The sequence below is a fragment of the Thamnophis elegans genome, chromosome 12, assembly GCF_009769535.1.
Source record: "Thamnophis elegans isolate rThaEle1 chromosome 12, rThaEle1.pri, whole genome shotgun sequence".
Lineage (NCBI taxonomy): Eukaryota > Metazoa > Chordata > Lepidosauria > Squamata > Colubridae > Thamnophis > Thamnophis elegans.
In genome coordinates, this window is record NC_045552.1 from 53,458,698 (window position 1) to 53,482,043 (window position 23,346).

At 44.9% G+C, this 23,346-nt stretch overlaps 1 protein-coding gene across 1 annotated transcript in view; it reads right to left on the bottom strand.

The window, feature by feature from the left end:
- Positions 1-23,346, bottom strand: part of GRIA3 (glutamate ionotropic receptor AMPA type subunit 3) — a 170,454-nt gene that overhangs the window by 43,454 nt on the left and 103,654 nt on the right. Inside the window, 3 exon segments of the mRNA XM_032228546.1 lie at positions 11,940-12,316; positions 21,233-21,439; positions 22,701-22,808. Coding sequence (XP_032084437.1) covers positions 11,940-12,316; positions 21,233-21,439; positions 22,701-22,808 — 692 coding nt within the window.

A 23,346-nucleotide genomic window follows, 5' to 3' on the forward strand; every position in this document is an offset into this window, starting at 1 on the left:
AGATCATTCCATAGGGTCGGAGCGGCTACAGAGAAGGCCCTCCTCCGGGGAGCCGCCAGCCATTGTCTGGTCAACGGCACCTGGAGAAGGCCCACCCTGTGTGATCTTATCGGTGTAGCTAATGTTAAGGCCGGTTCTGCGAACCTCCAAATCCCACCCCTGGCCCACTCCTCCCAGGAGTCTACATGCAGCCCATTTTGGATGCAGGGTAAGTGCAGGGCCCACACGGAGGCCTAGGGAGGGGGGGAAATGGGCCTTCCGGAACTTCTGCAATGCCGGAAATAGTTCAGATGGGAAACACAACACACACACACACAAACACAACACAGGAGAAAGGAAAAATGATAGGGCTCCCTGCTTCATTCCCAACATTAACAACTTATCACTCTCTATTAAAATACAGCTAAACATTTTTTTCTTTCTAATTCACCCCATTTTCTATCCACTTACTTCTAAGTCTTCTCCCCCTTTGGTAATCAGCAAAAGTCTTACAGGGTTGTTTTGACGAAATCCTCCCCAGTTGATTAACGCCAGTGAGCGGCCTCAGTGTTGTCTCATCGTCAATCACATATGGAAATATTCAGTTTATTCCGCATTCACAATATCGAACCGAGGAAACTCAGTTGTTCCGGGCTGCTGGGGGTTCGCAAGGGTTTGAGATAAAAAAAAACCCAAATCGCACTCCTGGCTGGCCCCGCCCACCCTGTCCCTCCCAAGAGTCCCCCTTACCTTGGATGAAGGTAAGTGCAGGGCGCGCGGGGAGGCTTGGTGAAGGTGAAAAACAGGCCTATTGAAAGTTTGGAAAGGCCTCCGAAGGGCCTCCAGAGCTGGAGAGGTTGTTTTTGCTCTCCGGAGACTCAAGAAAAGACTCCAGAGTCTTTTCCCCCCCCCCGTCATGGGAAGGAGGCGACTAGGCCACGCCCACCATGGCCACACCCACCACCAACCGTGCAGAGAATCCCTTGCTAAAATTTTGAAGGCCACCCCTGAAATGGTCATTATTACAACTCCAATGTATGAATCGTATCCCTTATGATCGGAAAAGACAGATCTCTTTAGGCCAGGGGTCAGCAAACTGCGGCTCTGGAGCCACATGTGGCTTTCCTCCCTCTGCTGCAGCTCCGTCACCGGTCAGCACCACAATTTGAGAGGAGCTTCCGGTGGGGTGGGGGGGGGAGAGAATCACAGTGTGCCAGGAGAAGACTCTATGGCAAGGGGAGGGTTTTCCAGTTGTCTCCACAATTGATAGGGCTTTCGGTTATGACAGGTAGAGGAAAAAAGGATGCCGCGCTAGGAGAGATTCTATGGGGGGAACTGAACTTCCCGTCAACTCCAGAATTGAACAGGGGGCTTCCGGTTAGGACCTTTGTGGCTCCCGGTTGTTCTTTTCTGTGGGAAACGGGTCCAAATGGCTCTTTGGGTGTTTAAGTTTGCCGACCTCTGCTTTTGGCCAAAAAAGCAATTTTAGGAATCACCCATAAGGAGTTTACACAAACTCCTTACTTGCAGCGTCTGTGACTTCCTGTTGGATACCAGTTGGGTAAAACAAAAAAAAAAATATAAAAAGAAGCAAGCTCTAAACATCAATAGCAATTAAAGGATCAATAAGGGGATTGCAAAGATTATGCCCAATCAAAGAGATATCTCGAGAGAAAGATTTCAGCTGTTGTGTGGAGTTAAAGTATTAAGATGCTATCGATGAGGGCAAAACCATCGGATGTTATAGTAATTCTTAATACTATAAGCAAGGTACCACCTATACTGTACCTGTGCATTTGAGTTTTCTTGCCTAAGTGTGTGGCCCAGCAGGAGCCGTTGGAGCTGCCACCAGACTCCGACAGCGAGGGGCCCTATGAGTCAGCTCGGAGGATGTGGAGGACCCTGGACAGGGTTCCGACTCTGAGCAGGGCACAGAGAGGCTGGTTGGCCACCAGGAGGCACCTGAGCCTTGGACCAGTGTGGAGGAGACAAGGGAGTATGATTGAGACGTCATGCATTGGAGCAGTGGGGAGGAGACAAGGGAGTTGTTCCTGGATGCCCAGCACCATAGAGCTAATAGCAGTTGCGCAGTTACAGGGGATAATTGCACTCAGCTGGTGGTAATTAGGCTCCTCTCAAGACTATAAAAAGAATGATTGTGCACACGCTCGTTGCAGGAGTCAACATATTCACTAGAGCTGGAGAACTCTCGTGGGAGGCTGGCTTGCTGCCAAAATCTTGTCTTGTCTGTGCTGGCTTGCTGCCAAGGTCCTGTCTGTTTGTTAATAAATCCTTGAAGTATCTTTGCCACGGCGTGTTAGTGTAGGACGAGGGGGGTCAGACACCTAAGTGTAGAACATCTTTGGGTTAGAGTACAGGTAGCCTTCTACGATTACTCAGGGACTGTTCAAAGTTAGGACGGATCCCTTCCCCTCCCCTAAAGGGATGTAGGACTTGATTTCTGAGGTCAGTCCACCCCCCCACACCCCACACACCCGTGATCCCAGGATCACATTTTGGGCACTTGGCAACTGGCCCGCATTGACAGTAATTTGCAGAACACACAACTCTGCAATGATGAAAAATGTAAAAAAATACATCTATTGCTCAAGGCAACCAAAGCTTTATGCAACTCGGTAGTCAGTCATAAAGATAACTTTCTGGATCTTTGTTTTTTCCCTTTAATTGAGCATTCAGTGTGAATTTCATCCCCAAAAGCCCCAATCATTACGCTGCGGAGTCATCTGTGGATGGATTTTTCACCCAGTTTCAATTAAGTACTGGCCAAAATTATTCCTATAATTATTAATTCAATAATGATCATTGCTCCATATAATACTTAGCTAGGAGGGCTGCTTTGTTGATTTCTCCATCTGGCCACAGCCCTAGAACTGCCTACTCTCTCCTTCAACTGTTAAGCGCTCCTGCCTCTATTTAGACTCTGGATCCAGGCAAGGATCAGCGCAACCAGCTGAGACACCCAGATAATAGGCCGAAGTGAAAACAATTATCAGTATGATCTCATGACGCATTGAACAGAATTAATGCCTAATGTCTTTGAACCAGATTTTATAGTTTTGGAAACACCGTGGTTTAGTTTGGTTGTATCAATAAATAAGAGATTTTCTTACTTTTTTGCTTGGAGATAATCCATCTCTTCCAGCCTATTGCTCAGGACTCTGTCTTTCCTTCCTTCCTTCCTTCCTTCCTTCCTCCTTCCTTCCTTCCTTCCTTCCTTCCTTCCTTCCTTCTCCTTCTTTCTATCTATCCATCTATCATGTCTCTGTCTGCCTGCTGTCTCTCTCTCTCTCTATCATCTATGTCTGTCAGTCTATCATCTGTCCGTCCATCTATCTATCTATCTATACTATCTATCTATCTATCTATCTATCTATCATCTATCTATTTATCTATCTATCTATCTATCTATCTATCTATCTATCTATCTATCTATCATCTATCTATCATCTATTTATCCTTTATCATCCATCCATTCATTCACCTACACATACATACAACTACATACATCATACATACATACATACATGTCTATTGTCTGCCTGCCTGCCTGCCTGCCTGCCTACCTACCTACCTATCTATCTATCTAGTTGTGCATTATTTGTGATTAAATACATGCACTTCAATGGACTCACGGGCCAGATTAAGAGATGCATTTTGCACCCACCCAGAAGCAGACTATAGAGATATTCTTGCCAATATACAACTTCCAGCCAATGGGAAAGAGCTAGGGTTGGCCACCGACTTCAAGGACATCCATTCTTCCCAAGATCATATGAGAGTGTGGACTTTCTTCTCAAACCTCCCAAATAGCAATAGGAATAGCAGTTAGACTTATATACCACTTCATAGGGCTTTCAGCGGTTTACAGAGTCAGCATATTGCCCCCACAGTCTGGGTCCTCATTTCACTCACCTCGGAAGGATAGGCTGAGTCAACCTTGAGCCGGTGAGATTTGAACCACTGAACTGCAGATAGCAGTCAGCTGAAGTGACCTGCAGTACTGCACTCTAACCACTGCACCACCTCGCCCAAAGGGGTGGCAGAAAATGTCCCATCTAGTATAAAAACCTGAGTTCCCTAAATAAGTAAAAAATGAAAGCTGTGTGGTATTTCAGTTCCAAAGGCCAAATGAGGCTTCATGGGGCCAGGAAGAAAACACATGTCTGCTATCCCATAAAGGGAATGTATCTTTTCTGGAGACCATGCCAAGTGGCGTTGCCTTGCAAAGCTGCAGACAGATGCTAGGTGAGCTGGGGTGGTCTGTGTGTCTGTGTATCCCTTAGACCAGGGGTTGGCAACCTTAAACACTCAAAGAGCCGCACAGGTCCTAATCAGAAGCCCCCTATTCACTTCTGGAGCTGACTGGAAGTCCGGTTCCCCCATCACAGAGTCTCCTCCTAGCACGGCATACTTTTTCCTCTGCTGACTGGAAGTCCAATTTCCCCACCATAGAGTCTCCTAGCACAGCATCCTTTTTCCTCTGACTGGAAGTCCAATTTCCCCACCATAGAGTCTCCTCCTAGAACAGTGTCCCTTTTTCCTCTATCTGTCCTAACTGAAAGTCCTATCAATTGTGGAGCCGACCGGTGACAGGGAGCCACAGCAGAGGGATGAAAGAGCCACATGCAGCTCCAGAGCCACGGGTTGTTGACCCCTGCCTTAGTCTCTGCAGCAGCTTCCTGCCTTTGAAACCCAAAGTGCCATACAACGCACTAAAGGCTTATCTTAAGACACTAACAAAGATTAGCAATGAGATTCTATCACTGAAGAAGAACAAGTCAAATGGAACCAGCCAACCAATTGAGCGCCCACAGCTTTCCACATGATGTCCTATGCTTATTTTCCCGGTCCATTAATGGCTAAGTACATGGTCAACAGCAATTTAAAATGCTAGCGGTACACATTACCTCTAGAGCAAGCAAACAGCAAAATTGCATTTGTGGTTCTGGGATTCAACTGCAAAGCATCCATGCACAAGGAGAAAGTTAGAAGTTGAGCTCAAACAGGAGGGAACAATGGAAAAAACTTTGGTTGGAAAAGAACAAAGCTTGATAGCACACAAACAAACTTCTTGGAGCCTGGGGGAAGCTGGCTTAAGTCTCTCAGGTTAATTCGCTCTGCACATTATTTAAATCAGTGTTTCGTAACTGTAAAGAGGTGTGGACGTCGACCCCCAGAATTCCCCAGCTAGCAAATGGGAATTGAAACCCACACATCTTAAAGTTGCTAAGGTTGAAAAACATTGATCTACAATGAACATCAATGGGCCTTTCAGTCTATATGTCAAGTCCTAAAAATACTGGTTGAAATGTATATTGTTTATCTTCATTATAGAGGCAAGGTAGTTTTGGAGCCTCTACTAATGATTGGATGGAATAAGATAGCTACCACTGGATATCCCTCCCCCCAAAAGTCCATAATTACCAGAAGCCAAGAGAAAAATCATGCATGGACCATACATTTTGCAAGTGCCTAGACTTCCAGTAAGATTCACCAGTTTTGGACTGGATGCCCAAACAGGTTGGCCAAGAATCCTAGGCAAGAATCCGGGCTTGGAGGATCCCAATGTTACACTGGAGGCCACAAGAATCACTTGAAGAACGTTCATGGCTTCTGCTGGATCTCATCACAACAATGTAGTGTTGAACTTCAGCCGAACCCTGGCATGACTGAGTGTCTTGGGCTTGGGGGACTACCAGTTCTAGGGTGATGTCATCTTTGGTCTTGGATGGGGTGGCCCGACAGATCCAGTGTGCAATTTGGGAGTCTTCCTGGACTCACGACTGCACAAGGAGAAGATGGCAAACATGATTTGGAGGACCTTTGAACAGAATGCACCAGCTAAATCGGCTCCAAGTTTAGAAGGTTCTGCTCAGTCACTCATGTCCTAGGCACCTCAGATTGGATCATTATAATGTGTTGTACATGGGGCTGCCCTTGAAGAGTATTCAGAAGCTTCAAATGGTGTGAGAAGCAACGATGTAGGAAGTCCTAGGTCAGTGATAGCAAACCTTTTTGGAACCAAGTGCTGAAAAGAGAGCATGCACACTCGTCTGGGCCGCAACCTGGAAGAGGAGCTGCCCAGGGTTAGGGTTAGAGTTAGGGTTAGGGTTAAGAGTGCCTGTGCATGCCCAAAATGAACTTCCAGTTTCCAGTACACACATGTGCACCGTCCAGCTAGGTTTCTGGGTTTCTGGCATGCACGTGTGCATGACAATCAGCTGGCCGGCTCCCATGCTCACGCAGGAAAACGGAAGACACGGTCTTCCAGTTTCCGGCACCGCCACACACACACGAAGGCCAGCTGATTGTTGCGTGTGCATGCACGCCAGAAACCCAGAAGACGAACGGATGATGCTGCACATACCAGGCAACACTTCGGGCACATGTGTCATAGTTTCGCCATCACGGTTCTAGGTGCTTCCAGAACAGCGCATGTCACATTTCTGGTCCACAAGCTGTGTTGGATGTCAGCTTGCTTCTGGAGTCATTCAAGAGGCTGGTTTTAACCTTTGAAGCTCTTCATATCATGGGTTGGGTTATCCCCAATTGCATCAGGTAGTGAAGGTATGGTTTGGGTCCCATCAACTAGGAACCTCTACTTGGTGGGTTCTAAGAGATGGACCTTCTTTGCTGTGGCGCCCACCTTATGGAACATTTTCCTCTGCCACAAACTGAGAATTTAGTTCCAGATGTTCCAGAAGTCCTCCAAACCTGGCTACATTCATCAGGCCTCTGAGCGTGACACATTGAGACGGCTCCACCATTGTGGCTAATATTGACTCTCCTGTGAAGGACGGTTGTATTTTGAATGGCTCTTTTTAAAATAATTTTATATCTATGTTTATTGCTTTGTTTGAATGGTTGCACACTGCCCAAAGTCACTTCGTATGAAACGGATAGCCGTTTAATTTGCTCTAAGGTAAAGGTTCTCATCACACTATGTGCTAGTCATTCCTGACTCTAGGGGCCATTGCTCCTCTTTGTTTCAAAGCCGAAGAGCCAGCACTATCCGAAGACGTCTCTGTGGTCACGTGGCCGGCATGACTAAACGCCGAAGGCGCACAGAACGCTGTTCCCTTCCCACCAAAGGTGGCTCCTATTTTCCTTCTTGAATTTTTTTTTTGAACTGCTAGGTTGGCAGAAGCTGAGACAAGTCACGGGAGCTCACTCCGCTACGCGGCGCTGGGGATTCGAACTGTGGAACTGCCGACCTTTCTGATCGACAAGCTCAGTGTCCCTTCATTTGCTCTGTAACTAACTAAATAAATGTGAACTGTTCAGAGAGAGAGAGAAAGAAAGATTGCAGGCTTGGCAGACTCCAGTCTAATTGAATATAATAAAGCATTCGTTTGAAAAACAAATGTTTCTAAATGGTTGAAGAGGAAAAAAGAAAGAAAGAAAAAGGAAAGGAAAGGAAAGCTACTGGCACTGCATTTCTAAGCAGACATGTTAGGCCTGGATAAACCTCACACATATACGCCGAGCTCTTTTGTGAATAACAAAAAGACTATTCCGAATACGGCAGTGTTTATCCAAGGACAAAGTGGATTAAGCTAGACCCATGACAGGAGAAGAGGATAATCCCAATTCCGTCAATTTTGCTCATAAAGACGGAAAACTGGAGGAACAATTATAGAACGGCCTACTGCTTAGTGCCGTGGAAGATATTTCCTGCTGCCTGGGATTCCAAATTAAATCCGGGTTTTAAGAAAAGTCTCAGCATGGAGAAGAGACTGTAAAACATTGCACTTACGGAGGACGAGAAAGAAAAAAAAAAGAATATAAGATCCGAGTTGAAATGGATCAAAGGAACGATTCAGTGCAGGTTCAACTTTAAAGTTCTCCACAAAAGTTTGCCTTTGCTTATTGTGCTATGAGGGGGGGGCAGGTGGGTGGGAGTAAAGCCACTTATTTCTGCAAACATCCCCTCCACTAAGTTGTAATGGGCCGCAAAGAATTGTGGTAGTATCCATGCAATCGTTATGCAACTAATCCCAGAGTAATTGTAATGGCGTCTCCTGACTGAAATGACATCTACTGATCCAGTTTCTGACTTCCCACAAATGGACAATCAGATTGTTCGGACCCAGCGTGCCAAAAACACCAAACCCTCTGTAGCTGAACCAATGATTCCTTTATTACGAGCACCAGCAGCCCCAGGAAAAAGTGTCTCTCTCACCTTCTGTCTGTCTGGAAGATAGTTGTCTGCTACTTCTATTCATCTCCGCCCCTACCTTTTATCCCCAGAGCTAGGGTGGGGTTCCGCTAGCAGTGGTGTCTTTTCAGTCCTGAGGATCAGCCCATAGATTTCCACTGCTCTCCTCTCCTCTACATTCTGTGTACTTATGCATCAGGCACTGGGCCCAGCTGTTCCTCCTCTTCCTCATCAGCCATCTCCAAACCTAGGGTCTGTTGACTCTCCATCTGAAGACTGATGGACTGCCCAGGCTCTGCCTCTGTCTCTCTCTCTGACAGCTCCATTCCCTCTTTCCCCTTGGAGCTGTCAGGTTGCCTTGATGCTGACCCTGACTCTCACACCTCTTCCTTCTCTGATTCAGCTGCTGGAGGAGCCGGTGGCCAAGAGGCCACAACACAGATACTTCTAAACCAAAATGAGGACTTCTTGGAACAACGAGCTTCTCCTTTTGTCTTCTCCACAACTACCAATATATTTCCATACTACTGCCATAATTTCTATCCTCCCCCAGTCTTCTAAAGCAGTTTGAAAGCAGCCCATAACCATCTTCATGTTCCTTCTTCTAAACTTTGAGAAGCAACTGAACATCTAGGAAGGAAGGAAGGAAGGGAGGGAGGAAGGAAGGAAGGAAGGGGCTAGGATGGAGGCCAGACCTCCCTTGGGTCTCACAGGACAAAGGATTGGAGTCCACAAAGTGCAAAACTTTGCTGCCATGCAAAATAGTCTGCATTAGCCAGTAATTAACTCAGTTCCCAGATGACATCATGTGATTTGATAGACAACAAGCTGATTTTGAACAGATGGACAGATTTCAAGTGGAAGTGGCCAGAGATAGCCTGCTTTTGAACTATTCCTTTATCTCCTGCAGCAGAATTTTCCAACTATGGCTGTTATAAGATGCGTGGACTTCAACTCCCAGAATTCCACGGCCCCCTTGAAGGGGAATTCTGGAAGTTCACGCATCTTAAACTGGCCACATTGTCCTACTGCATTGCCCTTTGACAGTTGTCTGTCAAAACAATAGGCTTGCTATAAGTTCCCGAGCCAACAAGATGAGGCATGCACAGTTCCATGTACAAAAAAGAAAATCAGTGGATTTCAGAGCTCCAAAAAAACCTATCATTTAGAACGAGAATCCATTTTTAACCTCATTCCAGGTTGCCTTTTTTTGGGACCTGCTAAATTATCCCTCTAGAGGCTAAGCTCTGTCCTCTCATGAAAAAAAAAAGGACTGATAATTAATTATATGGTGTTTCTTTCAATATGCTAGACTTGGGTTATTTGCTGGCCCTTCCCCAATACTATTGTATTTCTGGCTCCCTGATCTTTGCTGGGATAATTGCCAAAATCACAAACACACAGAGAGAGAGAGAAAGAGAGGGAGGGAGGGAGGGAGAGAGAGGGAGGGAGGGAGGGAGAGAGAGAGAGAGAGGAAGAGAGGGAGGGACAGGGAGGGAGGGACAGGGAGAGAGAAAGAGAGAGTGTGTGTGTGAGAAAGAGAAGGAGACAGAGAAGATAGATAGATAGATAGAGAGATGGAAAGTGGTGTGTATGTGTGTATGAGCAAGAAAGAGACAAGAGAGTGAGAGCGAGAGCGAGAGAAAGAGAGAGGCAGAGAGAGAAAGAGAGAAATGTGTGGGTATGAGAGAAAGAGACGAGAGAGAGAGAGAGAGAGAGAGTGAGAGAGAAAGAGAGAAATGTGTGGGTGTGAGAGAAAGAGACAAGAAAGAGAGAGAGAGAGAAAGAGAGAAATGTGTGGGTATGAGAGAGAAAGAGACAAGAAAGAGAGAGTGAGAGAGAAGAGAGAAATGTGTGGGTGTGAGAGAAAGAGACAAGAAGAGAGAGGGAGAGAGAAAGAGATAAATGTGGGTATGAGAGAAGAGACGAGAGAGAGAGAGAAAGAGAGAGAGAGAAAGAAAGAGGGAGAGAGAAAGGGAGAAATGTGTGGGTGTGAGAAAGAGTCAAGAGAGAGAGAGAGTGAGAGAGGGGGAGAGAAAGAGAAAGAGAGAAGTCTGTGAGCATGAGAGAAAGAGACAAAAGAGAGAGAGAGAGAGAGAGAGAGAAACACAGAGAGGGTCTCTCTCTCTCTCTCTCTCTCTCTCTCTCTCTCACTCTCACACACAGAGAGATGGAAAGAGTGTCTGTATGAGAGAGAAAGAGAGAGAGGGAAAGAGAAATGTGTGGGTGTGTATGTGTGAGAGAGACAGAAAGAGCATGTGTATGAAAGAGAAAGAGACAGGGGAGAAAGAGAGGGAAGGAGGGAAGGAGGAGAGAGGCACAGAATTCAATACATTGCAATTCTCTGAAAGGAGATCTATGGGGGAACCAACGTGCCCTCAGTGTCAGGGATGATACAAATCAAAGACAAAAGGGTCACGACAAAAAAGCATTTGACAAAATTAAAGCAAGCAAACGAAAATCCACAGAGAAGGGACCGGAAAGGTTAGCACGGGCAGCGACGAACAGCAAAGCACGGGAATGTCTCGTATTTTAAACGCTGTTACAACATGTGAGCTCCACCAAGCATTAGCCACCGTCTTGCCAAGCAGAAATCAAAGTGTGACATGCACCGTAAAAAATGAGCTATGCAGCAAAAACACGGTAGCTCTCCAAGCATCGCCAAGAGAATGTAGAAAAAGAAAACCCGATGCATTTTATAGTCTCGACATGGTGGATATACGTTCTGGTTGCAATGCGCGAGAAAAAAAGGCATCGATTAGCCATATCCTTGGTGACGGGCCTGACAGAGGATGCTTCTGTCAGTGAAGGATATACGGGTAGTCCGACTTACGACTTAACAACGAAGCCCCAAATCTCTGCTGCTGAGCGAGACTGGGAGTTTGGGGAGTTTTGCTCCACATTATATCCTTTCCTGCCACCGTTACTAAGTTAGTGACATGATTGTTAGGTTTATCCGCTTTCTCCGTTGAGTTGGCTCATCAGAAGGTCACGAAAGGGGATCAGGGATGGGCTTGCTACGGGTTCGCCCAGGTTCTGGAGAACCTGTAGTTAACATTATGGCTGGTTAAAATCCCAAGCCTGGCTGGCCCGCCCATCACACCCTGCCCTTCCAACCCTGCCCCTCCCCTCCAGGAGTCTCCATGTGGCCTGTTTGGATGCGAGGTAAGTGCAGGGCCTATGCGGAAGGGAGGGGAGGGGAAACGGGCCTCCCAGAACTTCTGGAAAGTTGGAAACGGGGCCATTTCCAGCCTTCGGAGGACCTTTGGAGCCTGGGGAAGGCAGTTTTTGCCTTCCCGGAGGCTCAAGGAAAGTCTCCGGAGCATGGGGAAGGCAAAAGCGCTTCCTCCCGTGGTGCAGGAGGCCGACTAGGCTACGCCCACCCAGCAACCGAGCAGAGAACCCATTGCTGAAATTTGTGAAGCCCACCCCTCCACGTGTCCCTGGGACACTGCAACTATCATCAGTAGGAGCCCATTGCCCAGCATCTGAAGTTTGATCATGTGACTGTGGGAATGCTGCACCGGGTGTCCGTGTGAAAAAAACGGCCATACGGAAACGTGAAAAGGGAAGACACGGGAATTCTAACTTCGAACGGCCAGCCAACGGCCCACCGTAAGTCGAGGACTACGTGCATCAGGAAGAACAACTTTGGCAAGCGGATCGGACGACATCTCGAAGATACGTATATGCACCATGGTTCTCTCTCTCCCCACCAACCATAAAATGCACAAAGGGTGATGGGTGTAGAAGAAGAATACGAAAGAAACCAAAAACCAACCTTGGAGAAATATCACATCCTTGCTGCATAAAGGCACCCAGGGAAAACCAAAGGCTGTTAAATATTCCAAATTCATTGGGAGGATCAGGTGGATTCTGAGGGTCGCGAGGCTCTTCCTGGTTATCTTCCAAATGCCACTCGTAAGGACTGAATCGGCTGACTAGAAAGAGAACTACGCTGACGCCAATGTACGCAAAGACTATACACATCCAAATTTCATAGGCCAAAGGATCCAGAAAGGAGAAGACCCCCGGTTTAGATTTCTGGGGCTTCTTGATCATGATAGAAATGCCCAAGCTCATAAAAGGTTTGGAAAAATCTATGACTTCTTCTCGGACCAAGGTTATAGTCAATGGGGCCACAGCTATATCTGCTCTCTGGAAAGACAGGACACAGACATAAAAAAAGAAAAAGAAGAGAATATTACAGCAAGGCATCTTTGTTTTAACACAACAACAGTCCTCACCACTCTGACATGGGATGCTTCAGCTCTTAGCACCTTCTACCTCACAACGGGAAGCTGCTCTGGCTTGGTTGGCCATCTGCAGTTCCTTATGCTTCCTGCTTTTGGAAGAGACCCAAGTACTCAACATGTCTCTGACAGATTTGCCGGTAGTATGTTCTACTCTAGTGATAGACTGGCCAGACCAAGGATCTAAGAAGTAGGAGATGAAGAGGTAGCCATGTTCTTGCAACTCATTGTATGCTTCCCAAACATGTCTGGGTTGGTCATTTTTTAAGGGACCAGGAATTCTGGAGGGCTGGAGTCCTTAGCACTGCAGAAAAATGAGGATGGGGGAGGGCTTTGCCTTAAAATCACCTAGGCCTAGAGATAAGGAGTTTTAGGATGTAGAAGTAGCAATGCAGGCTGCATAACCTTGGAGAGATGTGTAACTGAGAAAGCCAGCTCCACAAATTCCCTTTGTCATGCAGTAACAATAAATTGATTTTATTTATTTATGACATTTATATAGCCACCCATCTCGTGCTTGTGACTCTGGGTGGTGCACACAAAAAAAAACACAGAGCCAAGCAACCAACATAATTTAAACACATCCATACATATCCAAAATGGCTCCCAGACAAAATCTAGGGAAATTCTAATCCTGGCTGTGAGCAAAGCAGAAACCTTTTTCTCTCAGGACCTGAGAATTAATAATATGGATTCAATTCATGTCCGCTGGCTATGGGGCTTGGCTGTAGCTTGTTTTACAGAGCTGTCAAATCTGTGACAGAGGAGATGAAAACATGGATTGAGTAGTGTTGAGGTCCAGCAGGTGCCGTTGGAGCTGCCACCAGACTCCGACAGCGAGGGGCCCTCTTAGTCGGCTCTGGAGGATGTGGAGGACCCTGGACAGGGTTCCGACTCTGAGCAGGGCGCAGAGAGGTTGGTTGGCCACCAGGAGGTGCCTGAGCCTTGGACCAGTGGGGAGGAGACAAGGAAGAGTGAGCCGGGGGCCAGCAGTGAGTTGTTCCTGGATGCACACCATCGAAGAGCTACTAGGCGTCAGGAACAATTATGCAATTACAGGAGATGATTGTACTCAGCTGGGGGTCATTAGGCTCCTCTCCAGACTATAAAAAGCTACTTGTGCACACGGCCCTCTTTGCAGAAGTCAATGCAGGATTGAATGTCGGAGGACAAGTACTGTGAGCTTGGCAGGCTGGATTGCTGCCAAGCCTTATCTGTGTTTATTGCTGCCTGAGTTTGTCTGAGTTGCTGCCAAGGTCCTTATCTGTTGTTTTGCTTGGCTTTCAGCCACCGAGGTTTTGGTGTCTTGTTATTAAAGGACATTCCATTTAAGCTTGTTTCGGCATTCGTTACTGGATGGAGGAGGGGGTCAGAACAGGGTACCTATTCCACTTGGCTGTTCTTGGGTGGGCATGTTATGCCAGAAACTGAGGTAGAATGTAGTCTGGTTCCCAGGAGGGAGGGGCTGCATTCCAGTGGACCAAGAGACAATGAAGTTTAAATAATTTGGTTGCAGGAAGAGAGTTAAGGCAGCTCCTCCCTAGAAAATTTCTGCCCCACATCTTTAATGATACAAGTATTTTGCTTTAGTCTTTCAAGATTCTGTCTACAGGTGAGCAGCAATAAAGAAACTTGTTTAGAAGAATCTCGGTATGTCTTTCTTGATTTTTTTGAGCCTGACAGAAACTGAGTTTCTTCATACCTGCTAGCATAACCACTGTCAATCATTTTTTTTATACAATGCTTATCAGAGGGGAGGTATGGGGAGAAACACCCTGATCCTTGCTTTTAACTTTAGTAATACATTTCTAAGTTCTGGAGAGGAAGCCCAAGTGCATTGCCAATGACCCGTATATTAGTCTGATCAAGATGTTTAATCCTCAAAATGTGTATTGTGAGCTTATTATGAAGGCATTGCCTTCTTTCTTTCCAGGGAATTTCCACATGGCATTCTCTGGTCTTCTGCTGGGGTGGCGGTGTGATGGACAACTCTCAGGCAAAGATTGTGTGTGTGTTTGGAATTTGATGCTGAGTAAAACTCCTGATGCATCCAGCTTCCATTTAGCTCAGTAACTAACATTACTAGTCCCAACGGCTGGGAAGATAAGAGATGAACATATCTGAGAAAAGAAAGAGAAGGATGTTTTGATGGTGGGTCACCAAATATTATTTTGAGGATCCACCTTGCTGCTTTCCTTTTTCCCTTTCAAGAACCAGGAAGAAGAGTTGAGTGGATTAGTTGATGGTCTGGAATTAAAAGCATCAAGAACCTTGTTTGATCGCTTTATAAACTGGGCTGTACTAAACATAAGATCCTATCTATCAATAAAGTCTGGACCAACAGCCCTTACTGATGCCTTAGCTCCCCCAAATCCACCACAGGTAATTAGCCCAACTTTCTACAGCAGCAGCTAAACAGGTGTAAAAATACGGGATGATGAAGTTGAAACTATCTCGGGGGGGGGGGCATTTATTTTATTTATTTTTACCAATTGGACTTAACTAGTTTGTGTTCCGGACAACTTACCTGCCTCACTTGGCCTTTGCAAACTGGGTCTTCCCTATTTAATGCCTTTTGTTTTTAAGCAAATGGCCATGTACAAGCCAACATCATTCATTTACGTTTTCCTTGCCTTGGCCATTCCCCAGTTCAAGAAACGTATGAAAAATCCTTAGCTTAGTTAAAAGCATCGGTTTTCTGCTCGGCTCAGCAAAACTTGGCAAGGCTACTTATAAGCGTTTGGCAATTTTGTCGTCCCCATAGAGAGAGCGAGATGGAGGAGGGCACTCATGCTTGGGCTTCAAGTCAGACATTCCCGAATCAGCCTTCTGAGTTGGACTGATCTCAAAAGAAGTCATGAGAGTTTGGGCCGGAGCCAAATCACTCTATGAAATGTTGGCATTTGTGCAAAAGTTGAGTTAGCGATAAGCCTTCTTCATTCACAGGATGCATCTGCTGCCATCGAAATATCTCCGACGATATCGCGAGTTGGATCTAAGAGTAGCATGTGCTTCGATATCTTCCAAGGAAGATTAAAAGGGACCGGTATACCTTCAGGCAATTGAAGTTTTCAAAACTTGACAATGAGATTTAAATCTGGCCACATCTAATTTTTGAATGACATGCTCTACAACTTAGGGGGGGGGGGGAGACTTGAATGCTGCCATTGTAGGAACAAAACGTAGCTTCATTTGAACTGTTTAACTGAAAACTATTAGCTATTATTCCACCATTACAACTGATGCCAGCCAGACCATGGAGGAACTCGAAGAAGTAGTGCAAGATCAGAAGATGTGGAGAACACCTGGCCCATAGAATAGCCAAGAGTTGGATAGGATTAATGGGTAACATTGTCAGCAGCAGCTACAATTCCTTATCTGAGTATTTGCATTTTAGCACTTTATTTAGCAATCAGAAATTATAAGCTGGTGGCAATTGGGGAGAAGAGTCCCTGGGAGCCACATGTTCCCAGAGGCACCTCAAGTTCTACACACCTTTGTGTTTTATGACCTTTCCTTGAATGGACAACTGTAGCAATTGGAAAGAGTGCCAGTTGGAACTGAATGGGCATTAAAAATAAATAAATGGGCACAATAGAAGCCATTCTCACCAGTTGAATTCATTTGCATCAAGTTATTTCATTTACATAATTGCGGTCAATCATCCGGACGGCTTCAAATATAACAGGCTTTGGTTTGGGGAATTGCCAGATAGGCTGGAAGGAGGGGTCAAGCGGAAGGACTCACTTGGAATCCTTGCCCATCTGCAAGTGGTATAACCTCTCCCCAAATCCGGATTAAAAGAGAAATTGATAACTAGACAGATTATTTGGGTATTAAAGTTTCTTTCCCATATGGAATGGGAAAAAGGAATGATTACCCTTAAGATTAGTTGTCCTGTTTGCTTTATCTAACTAAAACAAATGAAACAAGATATTGGTACCAATACCCCCTGTGGGGAGGTAAATGAGTAATGAATAGCAATAGCAGTTAGACTTATATACCGCTTCATAGGGCTTTCAGCCCTCTCTAAGCGGTTTACAGAGTCAGCATATTGCCCCCAACAACAATCCGGGTCCTCATTTTACCCACCTCGGAAGGATGGAAGGCTGAGTCAACCTTGAGCCGGTAAGATTTGAACCGCTGAACTGCAGATAGCAGTCAGCTGAAGTGGCCTGCAGTACTGCACCTAACCACTGCGCCATCTCGGCTCATATGTCATGTCTCTGTTTTGGGAGATTGTGTATGAGGTCTACGTGACACAGGAAGGCCAGGTACTTTGGGATGATCGGTATGTTGGCTAAAAGTATAAAAGACTGTAAACAACTGCCCTTCGGGGTTCAGATTTTGCTTGACCAATCACTACTGAACCTTTGCGCAAATAAACCTCTCCCTCCGACAAAGAGCTGGTCTTGTCTCATTTTCTGCTACAGGGTCATGACCATAGGAAGGCAAGCAGTCTCGGGAGATAGTTGTAAACTAAGAGTATAAACAGTAAAATGATGGAGGACATAAGAGGTCTCACAGAAGACCAAGACCAAAGCCAGCCATCTCTCCTGTATCTTGTGTCTGTTCATCTTGTGTAGGCAACTGAATCTGGAAGGAGACTAAGTGAAGGTGGATGAAAAGATAACGTTCAAGAACCAGGGTGTTGCTTTTTGCTGTCCCTATGATGAGGGGAAAGGGTTATCTATCATATACAGATAACTAACTCCCCCTCCCTTATTTTATTTATTTATTTATTTGATGGATTTGAGTCAGTCTTGGATTGGATAAGTCTTTGCAGTTTTCTAGACAAGAATTCAGAAATGTCTACTTCCCAGGCAGTGGTGGGTTTCAAAAATTGTTGGAACCTACTCGTGGGTGTGGCCTCCTTTGTGGGAGTGGCTTGGCCCATGTGACCGGATGGGAGTGTCTTGCCGCCCATGTGACCGGATATGAAATTATGAATTAGTACTTAGGTTGGTCCAAGTAGCTATTCAGAAACTCTGGCATTGAAGCATGCAAGTCTTAAAGCTGTCAAGTTACAAGATCCTTGCCAGTGGTGAGTTTCAAAAAAAATTGGAACCTCTTCTGTAGGTGGGCCTGCTTTCCGGGTCCACTGGTGGAACCTCTTCTAACTGGTTCGGTAGATTTGACGAACCGGTTCTAGCGAACTGGTAGGAACCCACCTCTGTTCCCAGAGCTAAACTAGAGGGACTGGTCCGAGAAGAAACCCAGCTGACTTTCATGGTTAAGGTGAGACTAGAACTCACCATCTCCTGGTGATTGGCCTAAAGTCATCCAACCAATTTTCATGCCCAAGGTGAGACTAGAACTCACAACTTCCTGATGATTAGTCCAAAGTCCCCAAGCTGGCTTTCATGCCTAAGGTGGGACTAGAACTCACTGCTTCCTGGTTTCTAGCTTGGTGCCTTAACTGAACCAGACGGGCTCTGTAGCCTATCAAATCTTGCTGTATTCCTAAAAGGTAAAGGTTCCCCTTGCACATATGTGCTAGTCATTCCCGACTCTAAGGGGTGGTGCTCATCTCCGTTTCAAAGCCGAAGAGCCAGCGCTATCCGAAGACGTCTCCATGGTCAGCATGACTAAGTGCCAAACGCACAGGGAATGCTGTTACTTCCTACCAAAGGTGGCTCCTATTTTTCTACTTGCCTTTTTACATGTTTTCGAACTGCTAGGTTGGCAGAAGCTGGGACAAGTAACAGGAGCTCACTCCATTTACGTGGCGCTAGGGATTCAAACCGCTGAACTGCCGACCTTCTGATCGACAAGCTCAGCATCTTAGCCACTGAGCCACTGCATCCCTTGTGCTGTATCCCTAGGTACAGTGAAATGTATTTGGTTGCAACACAGCTTTGCTAAAGGATACATCAATGGAACTTGAATCACACCCTTCCTGTTGGATAAAGGCAATGTTAATAAAACCAATTAAACAGAAGCCTCTCTGCTGAATTTAGCTTGTTAGAGTATCAGCTTGTGAAGTTTAGTTTAGCTTTCCTCTTGCCGTGAATATTTTTTGCAAGCTATTGCATATCAAAGTAATGCAAATTATCATGGAAGGGGGAAAGGGAATAGAAAATCTTTTGCTTCTGCTAAAGAAAAAAGCTCTCTATTTTATTATTAGAGGAACTTCATTTAGGGGACCTAACCTAACACTAAAAAGAATTAAATATCCTATAAATATACCTATCTTGGCAGGCCTAACACTAATCGTAATCATAATTTATTGCATTTATATGCTGCCAGTGATTCTGGGTGGTTAGGAACGAATGAACATAGAAGATGCTTTATTAAATACTTTCACTGAGCAACCATCTCTTTGTTGATTGTACATGAATAAAGATACAGAGGATCAGCTGTGCTTTGCAGTGCAAAGTCTACTAGATAAAATGGGACTTCTTTCTTAGTCAACACAGATATAAGATCTGTTAGGATATTAAATTTAGTAGCTGGAACCGTAAAATGTACAATGGGACAAAAGACACAGCTGTAGTTGATTGATTGGAGAGTATTGGCTCCTGCGTGAGGCAATCTGCGCTGTGATTGGTAGCTATGGGTGTAAAGGGGGAGAGTTTCCCCTTTTTATCCCGCCTTTTTTCTTCAGGGTGCTCTGTATGCCGTTTGTGATTTACCTCACAATGTTCCCGTGTTGCTGGCTATCTCGTCCTGCTGCAAATAGGAACGTTAAATATATTGATTTATATTGAATTACAAGTTTGTGACAGTATCTCTGACTTCATTTGGACAGTGCTGCGCAGTTGCCTGACACAAATCCAACAAATCCACTTCCAGGAATGCCCGAAAAATATGGAGGTGCCCCCCAAAATATGGCATCACGTCACCTGAATAGAACCCAGACAGACCGGGACAGAATTTAAGGCAAAGCTCTTTAAGTGGGGAATAGCCAAGAGCCTGAAATGCAACTATGGTACATCAGAAATGTTAGGATATTGAATTTGGTAATTGAAACAATAAAGAACACACAGTTGTAGTTGGCTAGTTAGAGCAGTGTTTTTCAACCACTGTGCCGCGGCACACTAGTGTGCCGTGACATAGTGTAAGGTGTGCCGTGGGAAAAACACTTTGTATATAGTCAATATAGGCACAGAGTTAAAATTTTTTAACATTTTCTAATGGTGGTGTGCCTCGTGATTTTTTTCATGAAAAAAGTGTGCCTTTGCACAAAAAAGGTTGAAAAACACTGAGTTAGAGTGCTGACTCATGCATGAGGCAAGCTATGCTATGATTGGCTGCTGTGGGTGTAAGGGGGAGTTCCCCTTGTTTCCCGCCTTTTTTTCTGTGTGCTCTGTATGCTGTTTGATTTACCTCACAACGTCCCTGTGTTCTTGACTAACTCGTCTGCTGCAAATATGAATGTTAAATATGTTTATCAATATTAAACTCCACGTTGGCGTCAGTGTCTTTGGCTCCACTTGGACAGCTGCTGCACAATTCCTTGACAAGATCTGATTGCATGCCTGTTTTAAAGCACTCTGCAGATTTTTTCAAAGGCTGTGATGATTGAACGACAGCCCATGAAGACACAGCTTCCTGATGTGTACACCGAAACAATCTGAATGGTGACATTCGGTATGGAGAGGAATTGCTTTTTCACACTGAGCGAGAACATTTACATCACAAAGACACCAGGTGTCTTACAAATCCTTGCTGGGAGAGATCAAGCTCATATAACTCATCCACAATTTACTATGTCACATTCTTCTCGGTTAAAAATCGGGCCAAATATTACTCGGCACATTAACCTGAAGCCTAGGATACATAATTGACTTCTCCTCCAATTATTCTAATTCCTCAAGAGCTCAGATGGCAAGGGAGCACGCCCGATTTTGTTTAACCTAACACCAACATCCTTGTAATGTTAAAGCATCGCTTGTGTTCTGCCTTTAGAACAAGCATCTGTTTCTTTCATGTGAGAACCGTTTTAACAATGCTAAGAAATTTTTTCATGACAGAGTTTTCTGCTTGATGCAAATACCCTATATTTTAGCACTGAAAATGCCAGGAGGGGAACCTCAAGCTATGCTATCAAATGCATTTCTGTGGGAAGGGTTGAGCCTTCTCTTAGAAGTCAAAACCAACCCAAAGATGAATAGAAACGCCAAAGCTGTGGAAAGTCTGAACAAAAATTCTAAAGAGACGTTATTCTTCTGTCACTCACACTTAAACAATGCCAAGAGCTTTTAAAGAGAAGAGAAAAAGAAGCACAATTAATAGAGAACAACATAAGAAGGTGGGAGTAAGATACGGCCTTCTCAAAATTCTACATTTCACGTTTGGGCTGCCTACCGATGATCAATTCCATTCCTTCCTTGCCAATGAAACAGTGAGATTTCAGATCACAAAATCTGCTGCTCTCACCATTAATTCTCAGAATTATAAAGGGAGCTGCTGCAAAGAGAATTTTCACTCTCAGAGTTCCTTGAGGGCAGCCATGAAGAGGAAATTCTTGCTAGAATCCCCATTATTTCCTGGGGCAATGAATTCTGATAGGCGTTTGAACTCTTCTGGGGCATGATTAAACGGTTTTCAGCAAACCTGTTGGTTTGAGTTGGTCGACACCATTAACTGGTGAACAGTTGAAATCACAGAGCTAAGGACACCCATAAGGGTAGGTATCATCTCCATATTTGGACAGCCAACATAGTTCATCTACTTGGATTTTGCTGGATATTCTTGCAGGATACTGTACATCTAAGCAGCTTTGCCAAGAAAGACAGATGGAGAGGTAATCCACTTCACTTTGGTGATATGGTCATAAGGCAAATGAGTAGCAGAACCACAACATATAAGGACTTACCCCATAGACCAGCTCACCCACCATGCCATTCCACATTTTAGTCTCAGGGTCCTTTGCTCCATACTTCCCATCAGGAACAATGGACAGGACATATTTAATCCCAACATGTTTTGCAATTTCGTAAGCGAGGTCAACACAATACCCTTCGTATTTCTCATTCCCTTCCTTCTGGTCAGGTGACTGCTTGCGCATGACATAGGGTGCTTCCTAGAAAATGACACAAGGAGAAAATAAGTTAGAAGGAAGGGATTCCTTCAAATGCATCAACATTAGAGTGAACGGGGAGAAATCCCAACCAAAGAAGCTGGAAGAACCTAGAACTCAGGAGAAATTTCCTGCCAAGGAGAACAATTCATCAGTGGAACAGCTTGGCTCCTGAAATTGTACATGTTCTATCGCTAGAGGTTTCATGACAGCCATTTGTCCGGAATGACATAAGATACTCGATCAGGGGATTGAATTAAAAGTCCTCCAATGTCCCTTGCAACCCTCTGATTTTAATAGCAATAGCACCAGAGGTGGGTTCCTACCAGTTCGCACTATTCAGTAGAAGCGGTTTGTCAAATCTACCGAACCGGTTAGAAGAGGTTCCACCAGTGGACCCGGAAAGCAGGCCACCTACAGAAGAGGTTCCAAATTTTTTTGAAACCCACCACTGGTCCTTGGATATGATTATCCTACATTATCATGCTCCTATTTATAAAACTCCGTGCCTCTGTGAAAGGTAAGGATGACTACTGCGTTTGTGGTGCAATCAGAACATTGCGTGTGTTGAAGTTGTTTTAACGCAAACCAAAGATGCCTTTTAAAAAACAAGTTTACATCCCATTCTTATGCATGCCAGGGCTGTGTGTGAGGTAATTTAAGGTGGTTCTGACAAGTATCTTCGGCATCTTCATATCCAATCACATTGGCGGCAAGCCACTCCCATCCGGTCACATGGGTGGCAAGCCACTCCCACAAAGGAGGCCACACCCACAGAGTAGGTTCGAACAATTTTTGAAACCCACCACTGAATAGCACTTAGACTTATACCACTTCACAGTGCTTCACAGCCCTCTCTAAGTGGTTTACAGAGTCAGCCTCTTGCCCCCAACAATCTGGGCCCTCATTTTACCCACCTTGGAAGGACGGGAGGCTGAGTCAACCTTGGGCCTGGTAACATTTAAACTGCCAAACTGCAGCCAGCCAGCAGTCAGCAGAAGTAGCCTGCAATGCAGCACTCTAACCACTGGGCCACCACGGCTCATTTTAAGTTATAAGTTCAAACATCAACATGTTAAGGAAAACCTGATCTGCCTGTCAATTCAGAAAGTAGGAAGAACAATCAAAGTTTGGGGAAATTAAGTGCTGAGCAACCAATCCATATCGTTCTTCAGAAAACTACGTAGATCTGTGTGTCCAGGAAAGCATCAGAAGCTGAATGTGACTCAAAGGAATCAAGATTAGAAAAGAGGTAACAACTTACAAGGATGGTAGTCACCACAATGGTTCTGTTCTCAACTGAGGACGTATCGTTGGACACAGTAGAATCAATTGCAGGCACAAATCGTTCATATTCATTCCAATAACCAGCCTATGGTTGAAGAGAGCATTGACAAGTTAAGATAGTGAATTTGAGTAACTGGTATTTATAGATAGATAGGTATATAGATAGATAGGTAGATTAGAAGGATGATAGATAGATAGATAGTAGATGATAGATAGATAGATAGATAGATAGATAGATAGATAGATAGATAGATAGATAGATGTGATGGAAGGAATGAAAGAAGGAAGGAAGGAAAGAAAGAAAGAAAGAAATGTTGTCTTTGTTTGGTACCAGGTGATGATTTGGGTTAGCCAAGGAATTGGAAGTTGTAGAATAATTTGCACCAAAAGAAAAGGCCATTGCAATGGAGGAGGAGGAAGAGGAGAGGAAATAAATAAATAGAGAATGAAGAAAGAAAGAGAGAGAAATAAAAAGAGAAAGAAAGAGAGAAAGGAAAAAGAAAGAAAGAAAAAGAAAGAAAGAAAGAAAGAAAGAAAGAAATGTCCTTGTTTGGTACCAGGTGATGCTTTGGGTTAGCCAAGGAACTGGAAGTTGTAGAATAGTTTGCACCAGAAGAAAAGGC